Genomic DNA, 12,616 nt, shown 5'->3' on the forward strand with positions numbered 1-12,616 from the left:
TTTGTCCGATGTATGTGCGATATGAAAAAAATACAGAAGATCCTTGAGTGTCACAGCTTTACATTCTAGCTGGGCAAACAGACCTAGGATATAGATACATTAATTAAACTGATACAGGTTGTAATCACACTGTGAAAATGATGCTGGAATCATTATACACTTCTAAGATAGCACAGAAGCAAGCATTTGTTTTGGATGAGGATGTCAGTATAGGAGACAAATTAACTAATTTGAGGAACTAGCATTTAGGTAAAGGTGAAAAAAATCACACATAAAATAAAGAAGGAAATGTAAGGTATTAAGCTTGATCAACTCTATAGAACAGAAGACGTCACTTTTTCAACAAATTCTTGTACGACTGGGAATGCTCTCTCCTAGAGATGGATGGTCCTGTGCCTCTCAACTTTGAGCATGTTGCTGGTATCTAATGGTAGATTCTAGGTATACAGAGATAGTTCCTGCCTGTGCAGAACTATCTGCCCCCAAATAGTAGTAGAGCTAAGAAAAAAACCACTGTAAAGAGATGTGTCTTAGCAAGCTGTTGCCTTAATTTATGCCGTGACTGAGACAACCTAGGGAAAATTAACCATCTTTACAAGATGATTTTACATTAGATTGTACAGTATTAGGAAAGAAACTATTATTCCATTCTCAGACATGTTTAGTGACTCCTTACCTTTTAGATAAAGGTAACTAATAGATTCATCAATTAAGTGATAGCTATCTTTGACTTACGTCAAAGTTGAAAAAAAGAATATAGATTAAGCCAGTTGATCCTGCATTAATAATAATAATAGAACATGGGGATCCATCATAGCATCCCATCTACTTCTGTCTAGGCTTATAGTCCACACTCAAAATGCAGGCATGAACCTTCAAACGTAGGCAGACTGAGAGGGGAAATAGCAATAAAAATTTGAAACATGGAAGCAAAGAGAGGTGCTGACAACTTTACTAACCTTGAAAGAGTTAAATCTTAGCTTACTAGTAGAAAAAGGCAAAAACTCTGATGCATTTCACACAAACATTTGTGACACCAGGGACCTCTAAAAATGGATATGAAAAGATTCAGACTGGGATTACAGCTGCTTCAAGGCGCTCAGGTCCCTCACACCCTCAGCCTCTTACAGCCATATTTAAAACTGGCTGATACTTTTCTCTGGAGAGAGGAGAAGATCAATAGGTGTGGGATGTAGAGATCGTAAGTAAGTGTGTGCACCAGCCAGGGCAATCCTGGGGAAAACTAAAGATCGGGTGCCAAGCTAACTACACTGGCTCTGAAACCTCCCACAAATGGACATCTCCTGATCCCTAGTCACAACTCTGCTCATTTTTTCATAATGAAGTGCATTATTTTGAATGCTAAAAATAATTTAAAAACAAAATGAAAAAGAAAAAACATTCTTCAAATTTACTCCTTCTATTAAGCAATGAGGTAAATAAAATCAGATGAAGTAGCCAAAATTGTATCATTAATAATTTTCAAGAATTAAGAGTGAAACAGGTCTGGCATCTTGCAGATTAGTAAACATGCGCTCCTCTGGTCACACTGTAATTCACTGTGCTGTAGTAACCGCTGCTGCACTGAAGCCCCAGGAGTTAGCACGGATATCCTACAGACTCTACGACTCATGTGTAAACTGCAGGAAATAAGGTCTCAAAACAGTTCAGACATAGAAACAGATGCCAAGAATTTTATAAGCATGTGTAGTGTAATACACAAGGAATAAGTGTGAATTCATATATTGCTTGTTTCTGGGACAGACCGGAGAGGAGTTTCGTTTTCTGGAAAACTGAGCAAGTGTGACACATGTAATCAACCTGAACAGTGATGCTCTTTTATTATTCTTTGAAGAAATTGCATATAAACTCTCAAGGACATAAAGATGACCTTAGCTGTCTTAAGGCTAAACTATTCCCTGTTATTAATAAACCAAATTCTGGAAAGCAAGAGAACAGATACATTTCTCACATCTAGTGAACCAACAGTAAAGGTAGGGGTAGGTTACAGCATCGCAGGACACCAAAGTGAGTGTTGTCTGTATTTGTGAAATTGACTTAGTTTTGTTTTGTTTTGTTTTGTTTAGGTTTTTTGAGACAAGGTTTCTCTGTATAGCCCTGGCTGTCCTGGAACTCACTCTGTAGACCAGGCTGGCCTCGAACTCGGAAATCCACCTGCCTCTGCCTCCCAAGTGCTGGAATTAAAGGCGTGCGCCACCACCGCCCGGCACGACTTAGCTTTTATAAAGCCACCTTGAATTGTGTTTGAGTTGTAATTGCATCAGTACTATTTCCATTAATGTGCTAAAGACCTCTGTGTAACCTTCAGAGATTCCAGAAAGTCCCCAGCAACCTTCTGCATTGGAAACATCTTAGCTTTTTCTACAAGCTGTTTCTGATTGCAATTGTACTTTTCATCTTTACAGGCCTCTCTGCTCCTGTGCCCCGGGGCCGAAAGGGGAAGAAAGTAAAGACTCAAACAAGCTCCTTTGATATCCAGAAAGCAGAGTGGCTTCGGAAGTATAACCCAGAGCAGCTCCTGCAAGATGACGGCTACAAGAAACACATAAAGCACCACTGCAACAAGTAGGTTGTGGGCACCTTTAAAACATGTACCCGAGTGTGCTGATACTGAGTCTAGTGAGATCACAGTCTCAAAACTCACTAAAATTAGTCTCCAGATAAACTTGTCTCTTCCTTTGGCATTTAATAATGACCATTGTAAAGACGTTTTAGTATCTTTTGTGTAGCATCAGTAATGGGGTCATTTGATCATACATAATCATTATTATTATAAGACTCTATATAAGCAAGGGGTAGTGCACACACCTGTTCTCCATCTGGAGCTTGGAAGGCAGTGATGGGAGACTTCACCCATGAGTTCATGGCAAGCATTTTCTACTCAAGTTCCAGGCCAGACAAAGCTGCATAGCAAATCCTCTCAAACAGACAGACAAAACAGACCAGAAAATTAACAAATTCTATAGATAATCTCTTCCTTGACTTTTTTTTCCTTTAGTGACTAGCATCTTTGTCTCCTGTGGTTGTTTGTTTGTTTACCTATCTATCTATCTATTTATAGAGTGCTGCTTCGTGTAAGGATGCTTTACTATCTAAAGCAAGAAGTCATTGGAAATGAGAGTCAAAAAGTCTTTGAAGGAGTTGATGCAAGGTAACTTAAATGTTTTAATAACACAGTGAAGCTAGAATTACACAATGACAGAAAATCACATAGTCAGTGGAGTAGAGTACCCTGGCCAGAGGGATCCAACCCCAGCCTCTCCTCTGTTCCTCTCATCCTGGTTCTATTATAAAATGCACCAACAAACGTGAAAGTAGTAATTTGAAGAATTGTACATAGCCAGAATGGAATTTAGGTAGAAACCCATGAAATAGATGGTTAACTCATCTCTTCAGAAAAGTCTGAGTTACTTTGTTTTCTTTGTGTTGTTGGGTTCAAATCCCGGGTGCTTGCTTGTGCATGCCAGGTGTGCTTGACCACCTGTCTATACCTCTAGCCCAGGACCTATTTTGAATACTTTCAGGCACTGTGAAACACTGTGTTTCAAAATGAGTATTCATCCTTAAGCAGTTTATGGTATCAGTCAACACAAATAAGACTGTACTTTGCATGCATGGATAAGATGCCCAGGAAGTGCCAGTAGGAACCATTTCCAGGTTCATCTTGCTTCTGTACTCCACACAGTGTGTTCCAGTCTCTCTAGTCCCTGCAGCATCTGTTTTAAACGTGTACACACCTTAACCACTCACTTAGCCCCGCAGTCTCAGGAAGTAAATGTAAGGAAGACATCAAGTGGAAGTAGCCTCAGCTTCCCGCCAACAAGTAGAACCTCTACTTTCCTGTACTCATTCTTTTCTTGTTTTCTTCTAATACAGTGGCCATATGAGACCTGAGCAGCACCCTGGGCTCCTAGCTCCTGGGTTCTTGATCTGTTTCTGTGGTACAGTCACACATGCACTATAGGCTCCGTCCATCCTGTCATCCCTATCAGTGTGACTTTGATCACTGCTTGGCCTTCCTGACTCCCTTAAAGCTTGGGAACTCGTCCTTAGAACTCTGTGACCTCATTATGGCATCTTTGCACCACACAGTCACTAGACATTACCTTCCCATGTCCCTCCCTTTTTTCTTTATTATTTAGTTTTATTCCCTAAGATACTAAACTCCTCAGCCCCATTGCTTGCCTCTCTCACTGTTTCATATACCTAGTGTAACTCCAGGTTAGGTGAAACTAAGCTATCTACTTACTTCCTGCCTTTCTCTAAGCACTTGAATATGGCTAGAAAAAAAAACCCATAATGGGAAATGGATTTATTTCAAATCCATGAATATTCAAAATGAAATGAAATGCAATGAACAGACTGTTTAACCACACTAGGTTGGAAACTTCTTTTCTTCATTTATTTCTTCAAAGCACCCTTTCACCTCACCAACAATGTCTAAAAATGACCCTGTTGACATATTTCATCGAAGAAAACAGCCAGTCAAGAGCGGCCTGCATCCATGCCTACCTACCTGCCCCTCAGATGACAGTAGACATGCCTCTCCTTCACCAGTTCACGGCCTTGGACCCCTTGTCTACTGCCCATTTAAGAGCCTTGCTTCTGTAGTAATCTTTCTTTCCTGGGCCCTTCCCTCCCTCCCTCTCTCTCCTCCCTCCCTCCCTCTCCCATGCACACGTGTTCATGTTACTCACTCACCAACAAAGGAGAAGAACTTCCTCTACAATACGTATCTCTGTTGTAATGCTTCCCCTCTCAACAGACTCCTGCATTTCCTGTTTCTACTTCTTTGTTTGCACTTTTTTTATCAGTCCGTTCTAACTATCTTTCCTTTCCATGATTGCACAAAATTATATATTTCTTAGCATAGACAGTGACCACAGCTGTCAATCTTCCTCCATCCTTCCTCTTTCTTTCTCTCTTTCTTTCTTTTTCTTTTGTTCTTTCTTTCTTTGCTTCTTAAATTGTTGTCTTCCATAGGTATCCAAGCTACTTCCTATACTCACCAATTCTTTCCTTCCATTCCCATATGTAAGAATTATCCAATATACTGAATCCCGCTTGTTGTTGTGATTCTCGTGTCTTCTTCTTCATCATGAAAGAGAATTAACTCCTCAGCTCCATGAAAAATGAGCCAACATGGGTGCCTTCCCTCTCATCTTTAAATCTCTAGTCTACCTCAATTCTCTTTTTACATTTCTGCTGAGACCTACTCATTGAGCATTCTTATCTCCACAATCTCTCTACACTCTGCTCTTCAAACAGCAGCTAGAGTGATTTTTTTTCAAAGCAATGTTACATCTCTTCAAAATGTTCTCCTAAAGCAGAATCCAGGTTCTAAGAACCTAAGATAGCCCCTCACACTTCTCTGACTCCCTTCACTCTGTCCCTTACTCTAGTTCCAGCCACTCTGTTGTTTCTGTTCATCCAACAGGTCAAGCTCACACTGTGTTATTCTCGTCCAAATATGCTTTGTCCAGATCTCCCAAAGAGCTGTCCATGCATGTGGCTGCAGAGTTCGCTCAGCAGTTACGTACACTGTCTGTTCTTCCAGAAGACTCAAGGTTAGACTCTTGCCCTTGCAGAGCAGCTTATAGCACTCCTGCTCCAGTTCCAGGGGTCTGACAACTTCTTCTGGCCACCAAGAGCACACAAGTGATACATAGACAAACACACAAGCAAAGCACCTTACACATAAAACTGAAATTATAAAAAGAGAGCTTTCCGTTTATGTAATTCAAAGCTCAGCAGAACTGCTGTCCTCAAGTAGGTCTTCCTGCCACACCATCTAAAGTACAACCAATCATTTATTTTAATGTCTCTTAATTCCTTTGCTATTCAAAACTTTTTCTTTCATTGTAATTTAAGTGCTGTCTTACTGATCATTGTGTTTTCATCTATTATCATCTGTGGTTGGGACTATCAATTTCTGTAGCGCCTGCCTATCACATGACGACCTAGGTTCAATCCAGAGCATTCTCCTCCCCAAGCAGAATGGAGAATCCTAAACAATTAAATACTCAATAAATACTTGCTGACTAATTGCCTCTTTCCTTCTATGACTGACCTACTGACCTACTTTTGGTTTCCTAGTCAATGTTCTGTTATTATTTTTCATTTTTTAAAAATAAATCTACTTTTCTTTGGATTTTATCAAGTTTACGTTTCCTCCACCTTAAACACAAATTTGCACATGAAATGCATTACTTTTGAACACAGTGTCTGGTCCACCATTTTAATACTGTCTTTGACGTCATAGACTAACTTCTTTTATGTCAGGAACTTGAAGCCACTGGCCATGCTGATTTCTCAGCCAGGAAGCAGAGAGTAGTGAGCACCTGTGCTCATCTCAGTCTCTTCTCTACAGCTTAGGTTCCAGGCATAGGGAATGGTGAGTGAGCAGCTGTCTCACTCTGTTAACCTAATCAAAATAACCCCACAGGCTCCTCTCTGGGTCATTCTAGAGTTCACCAACTTGATATTAGAGATTAACTACCACACATCACTTACCACTTAGCTTTCATTGTTTGGGGTTGTCATCTTAGTGGCTTAACTTTTATTTCTATTCTAATGTTTTCAGATCTCTATCTCAAATCTGTGCCTCTTACTTAAAAATTACATTTTTCACACTTGCCATAATTGATTACTCTTGATTAGAACATTTTCTTTCTTTCTTTTCTCTACTTGGCCCCTTCTTTTCCTCAGTTCTGTGGACTAAGCCTATCTTTCGGTCTCTCCAGGTCTGTGTTTGGCCACATACTCTAATACTGCATTATTCCATTGATCATAAATTGCTGCAGGTGCCTTTTTACAAAGGCAAGTCTAAATTCATTGCAGTTATTAGTATTAAACGTATATTGAATGGAAGATTTAACCTAGGAAGTTTTAAAGGTCGTATGCAGGAAATATCACATCATTTTCAAGGACAGAAATCAATCACTTGGGAGTCTCCTGCAGAATGAACAAGTTTCCTGTCTGTCTGATCTGCATAGCAAATTCTCATCAGCCTGGCCTCCATAGCATAACACAGCCTTCAAAAAACAAACACAACATAATACAGAGCCAGCAAAACCAACAACAGATGCAACTCTGTCTTGTCTCCCTTCTGCTAACAGTTTACAAATACCTCATGTTCCTGTGGCACTCAATTTTGAACCATGAACTGTATGTATACTGATTGATACTTGCACAAGCAAGTACATGGGCATGCTTTTCATCACAATGAGCCAGGTTTAAAGCGCCACCTAGTGGTAAGCAGGGGACACTGTTTGATCCCATTTCCCATCCTTTGAGTTAGAAACTCCATCCAAAATAAGTATTTCCTTTAGCTAAGTTTCTTTATCTCTTTTTCAACTTTTGAAAAATATCACAAAAAATCATTGTTCCTCTCTTTCTCTATTCAGTCAAAACATTTTCAGGCTTGGTTTGTTTCATAGCAAAGATATAATGAAGAATCTGCTTAAAATGCTGACAGACTGTAAAGGTCACGTTCCCTGTGTTCTCACCATGAGCTAAACCCTTCTGAAGACAACTGAACAACAGAGCTGAGCTGCTCATCCCCCTTTATCTACTTGGGAAACTTTCTTTTCCTCCATGCCTTCTCTCTCACAGCTATTGCTGGTCACGTTGTCAGCTTGTTTTTATATGACAGCCAAATTATTAAAGAACTTTTGGCATAGAACTTAATTATTACCAGGAAACTTAACAGTTAAGATCTAAAGAGCTTTGCTAAATAATTTAGGAACTGATAATGATAAGACAGAGACAGTATTACTTTGTGTTAGATTTGTTCTTTGAATCTCTTTAAAAATTGATAGTTTCATGAAATCAAATAGTAAAATTCTTAGTCTGTTTTGTTTTCTGCAGCGTACTCCACTCAGTTTCTACCCTTTGACTACTGAATATCAGGAAACATGCACACAGACATACACACACACACTACTTATCAAACATTAGGAATGTACCTTTTAGCCCATACATGTTTTAAATCAGCAACAAAGAAATGAACAGGCCTACAGGTGACTTCACCTGCGTCATTTAGAGAGTGTTTCAGGGAGAATGGTATCACGGGGTGGGAGGGAGTGGACCTGAGTTATCACCAGCTTATTCTTACAAAAACAGCCAACATGGCAAAGCATTATGGGTTTTTAATCAGAGTTTGTAGTGATCTGACACTGTCACTTTATACAGAATAGTAGTTATATTAATTCTAATGTAGTAATTTGTATAGCTTAATTAAATTATGGATTAAAACCCTGAGTTTTTAAGTGAAATCTTAACAAAACTAATCTGGGATGAGCCATGACATTCCTTTGCATAAAGCACTTCCTTTGGCCTTTCAGAACCTAGTTTTCTCACCTGAAGCCTTTTTTCTTACAAAGCTATTTAGTGCCATAGCAATCCAGTGAAGTGCTCTGTGAACGTGGGGGTGAGACGACTGCCTTAGGAGAACCAGACAGTGCCCCTGTTGAGATGTATTGACTTTGCTGACCATATTGTTAGTGCTTTCTATGGTGTCTTTGTTGCTGTTAACACCATTTATACCTCTCGCCTACTTTATACGCATTTATAAAATTCATAATGTTGTGCTTCTTTTAAGTGACATTGATGTTTGGGTACCAGAGCCAGACCATTCCGAGGTTCCTGCTGCGTGGTGGGACTTTGATGCTGATAAGTCTCTTCTTATTGGGGTTTTTAAGCATGGTAAGCAAAGAGTGAGGGGTAGAGTACTTTCTGTGGATAATGGAATCCCATGGTATTTTAGTCTATTGGTTTTCACTTACAGTTTTATTACACACACACACACACACACACACGTATAATCATTAAAACCATAGATTGTCAAACTAAGTTTGTCATTCACTTCAAATCCTCATGAGAAGGTGGTGTATGTAACTTGCCTTCTGGGCTGTCAGTGTTACACTGTTTCCTGTCTTAGAAGAGTTGCATCAGTTATGTGTGTGGTCAGTTTATTCTGCTTTTCTTTTTTGTTGTTAAGATGTATTTATTATTATTTTATACATTTGAATGCTTTTTCTCCATGTATGTTTGTGCTCTACATGCATGCCTGGTACACTCAGATGCCAGAGGATGCAGATTACCTGGAACCTGATTAAAGATGACTGTGAGCCACTCTGTGGGTGCTGGGAACCAAACCTAGGTCTAAAGCAAGAATAACAGTGCTCTCGATTGTTGAACCATCTCTCCAGCACTGTTTTCATTGTTGCTGCTGTGGTATTTTTTTAAGATTTGATTTTTAATGATTTGTGTGCACATGCGTCCAATGCCCAAGTCATCCAGAAGAGAATGTTGGATCACTTGGAGCTGAAATTAAAGGCTGTTGTTAGCAGCATAACATGGGTCCTGGGAACTCAGCAAGTGGTCTTCTAAAAGAGCAAAAACACTCTTAACCACTGGACCCTCCGTCTGTTTTTTCTTTGTAACAAATACATTAAATTTGTATGGTATTATTTGACTGTCTAATATTTTGTGACTATTTCAAGACAGCATATTTAACATGTATTACTTAAATATAATGTTCCTTTAATCCCAGAATATCAGTACTCTGCATAGAAGGAATCCTTGTGTTTTCACAATCTCTTTCTGTCCTCTGTGTCTTTGTAATTGGTGGCGCTTCCAGGTTATGAAAAATACAACACGATCCGAGCAGACCCAGCATTGTGCTTCTTGGAAAGAGTGGGCAAGCCTGATGACAAGGCAGTTGCTGCTGAGCAGAGAGCCAATGACTACATGGATGGGTATGTGCATGTCAGACTCGTCTCCATGGGCTTGGCTTCCATTGGGAGCATATTCTTAGTGTGGTTCATCTTTACTCTTTCGTTTTGTTTACTGTTTGTTTTATATGATTTACTTGCATGTATGTATGTATAACATTTGCATGCCTGGTACCCCAAAAGTCAGAAAAGGGCTTTCAATCTCCTGGGACTGGAATTATAGAAAACTGAGAGCCAGTTTCATGGGTGTCGTGAATCAAACCTGGGTTGTCTACAAGAGCAGCAGGTGTTCTAATCCACTAAACCTACTTTCCAACTCAAGGTTATCTGTGTCTCTGTGTGTTGGGGGTTCGGGGGTTGTATCAGCATAACCATGAGCATGGAGGGCATAGGTTACCTTCAGGTGTTATTTTCAGAACTTGCCTACCTTGTTTTTTTGGGAGAGGTCTCTTATCAGGGCCTCACTGAGTGGGCAGAGCTGGTAAGTGAGCAAGCCCCAGAGATCCCTAGCCTGCACCTTCCTACCATTGGGATCATAAATGTGTACCAAATCACATGACTTTGTCTGTGGTGCTAGGGATCAATTTGACCTCTAAGATAAGCCAAGAAATCATCAGTCTATTATAATTAGAACATTTGTTATTCTAACAGGGATGTGGAAGACCCAGAATACAAGCCTGCCCCAGCTATCTTTAAAGATGATATAGAGGTATGTCCTGGATCACATTTTTTAAACCTCAGTATTAGGTATTCCTTGTAAATAAGTTGACAAACAGCATGAGTAATCATTTTAAGATTGCCTGACATCCGCTTCTAGCCAAGATTAAGGCTGGCTTGGACATGTAATGCAGTTTGCCTGTATTTTATACTTCTTTGAACTAAGAAGTGTACAGCATCTTGGGAGAAAACTTGAAAACTGAGTAAAAGCCGACACTAGGGTAAACACAAAACCATGAAATTATGCCTCCATGTAAAAGACTACAATAAAGGAAACCAAACCATCTAGAGGATCCTAAGATGCCATTGTACTTTAAACAAGGAAAGTTAGTGTAGAGAGTTACTAGTTACAATAGTGGCATTTCAGGAATGAGAACTCAGCTTATAAAGAGTGGAAGGAACATGGGGACATCAGGTAGACAGGGGTGCAGGTTCACCATGATTGTTCAGCATGGGAGGATGCTCGCTGCCAGCTCTAAAGACGAAACCTCAGTGGTTGGTGGTCAGACAGCGAACTCGAGGGCAGTGTTTCTGTGACAACCCATACACACCATGGCTGGCATGCACAAATGCGTGCACACACTAATCAATACAAATGAATAAATTAAAAAATAATACAAATAAATAAATGTAAAAAAATTAAGGGAGAAGTAATCCACCATTCCCTGTACTCAGAGCCCCCAAATAGGATTCCTATCCTGGTATGGTCTAAGATCCAGACTATAACAGGAGGACATGGCCATTGCTCAGTAGATGGCCAGTGTGCCATCTCTAGATTTCTAGGAGCACCTTCCTAGAAATCTCACTGCAGGTGGCTGGAAGTATGCTGTACAGTTGCCAAGGACACTTTTCCCAAGAAAAGTCTTACTGTAGGGATTCTTCAAGAAAGTACTCAAGGTAGAAACTAGTAAGAAGAACAGTTTCTATAGCAGGTGCTGGGCTCTGGAAGAGGCTGGGAGCTGAGCAGTAGAGGACTTCCCCAGCAGTAGGAAGTAAAGTTTCCCCGTTTCTTCTGTGGCATCTGTCTAGTTTCTTCTCCTGACAAACCTTAACATCATACTGATTGTCAAGGGAAGAATAAAAGTTGAGAAATGGGGTAGCATGACTGCACCTGCCATCTGCCTAGCAGACACTCAAGGAACGAATGGCTGTCTGAAGAAGGGGCAGAAGGGGCACTATGTGAGCGAGGTATTGGTTGAAAAGACAGGAATCTTCCGTAAAATGAAGTCCAAATCTGTATACAACTGTAGATGCTCCAAAGGCCAGCAGAGCAAACGAGGCTCCCCTGCCACAGTGGCTACCATGCGTCCCCAGCAGTAAATGCAAGACAGTGGCGCGGGGACCCCAGTTAAACTGCTCTTTGTCAGGGCAAAGCTGAATCTACACACACAGTTCAAGCTAAGGAAGAGATGTACCATTTGGCAAATAGGAATACGTGTTTATCTTTGAGGCGATATGCAGGACGTGAAGAGCAGCTCAACAGTAAAGCATAAGGCAGCTCAGGGCTAAAGAGCGTCTGAGGAGGGGAACCATCATTCCTTCTATAGAAGAAACCAGTGACTGAGTTCAGCTATCAGAGGAATAGGGAGACGTGGTAATTGTGAGGACTCAGCCAGGAAGTTGTGCTTTGTTTGTGCTGAGTACAGATTCTTAGTTCAGTAAGTTCCTAGGTTAATTCACAGGTCAGAGTTTTTTAAAGGTGTTGAAAGATAGGTCTCTTATAAAGAAGTTTTATTCTTTTTTTTTTTTTAATTTTAATTCAGTTACTTTGTGACAAGTGTCTGTCTCTTTAAAGGATGACGTTTCCTCACCTGGAGATCTGGTCATAGCAGATGGAGGTAGGCTGCACTTCTTCATCCTCATGACTGGAAGATCAACAAGTCACAGTGTTGCATTTCTAATCTGCATGAGTGCTATGAAACACTGCTGTGCTTGTCATAGAAACTGTGTACTGGCCGGGCAGTGGTGGCACACGCCTTTAATGCCAGCACTTGGGAGGCAGAGGCAGAGGCAGAGGCAGGCAGATTTCTGAGTTCGAGGCCAGCCTGGTCTACAGAGTGAGTTCCACGACAACCCGGGCTACAGAGAGAAACCTTGTCTCGAAAAAATAAATAAATAAAATAAAAAAATAAAAAATAAAT

At 40.4% G+C, this 12,616-nt stretch overlaps 1 protein-coding gene across 7 annotated transcripts in view; it reads left to right on the forward strand.

The window, feature by feature from the left end:
* Chd9 (chromodomain helicase DNA binding protein 9) overlaps window positions 1-12,616 on the forward strand; it is a 217,271-nt gene that overhangs the window by 176,314 nt on the left and 28,341 nt on the right. For all 7 annotated transcript variants that reach the window (XM_028788235.1, XM_028788239.1, XM_028788238.1 and 4 more), the window contains 6 exons: window positions 2,427-2,586; window positions 3,083-3,172; window positions 8,624-8,727; window positions 9,665-9,782; window positions 10,410-10,467; window positions 12,271-12,313. In XM_028788235.1, the coding sequence (XP_028644068.1) occupies window positions 2,427-2,586; window positions 3,083-3,172; window positions 8,624-8,727; window positions 9,665-9,782; window positions 10,410-10,467; window positions 12,271-12,313 (573 nt within the window). The remainder of the gene's footprint in view (window positions 1-2,426; window positions 2,587-3,082; window positions 3,173-8,623; window positions 8,728-9,664; window positions 9,783-10,409; window positions 10,468-12,270; window positions 12,314-12,616) is intronic.

The sequence above is a fragment of the Grammomys surdaster genome, unplaced genomic scaffold (assembly GCF_004785775.1).
Source record: "Grammomys surdaster isolate TR1022 unplaced genomic scaffold, NIH_TR_1.0 125739, whole genome shotgun sequence".
Lineage (NCBI taxonomy): Eukaryota > Metazoa > Chordata > Mammalia > Rodentia > Muridae > Grammomys > Grammomys surdaster.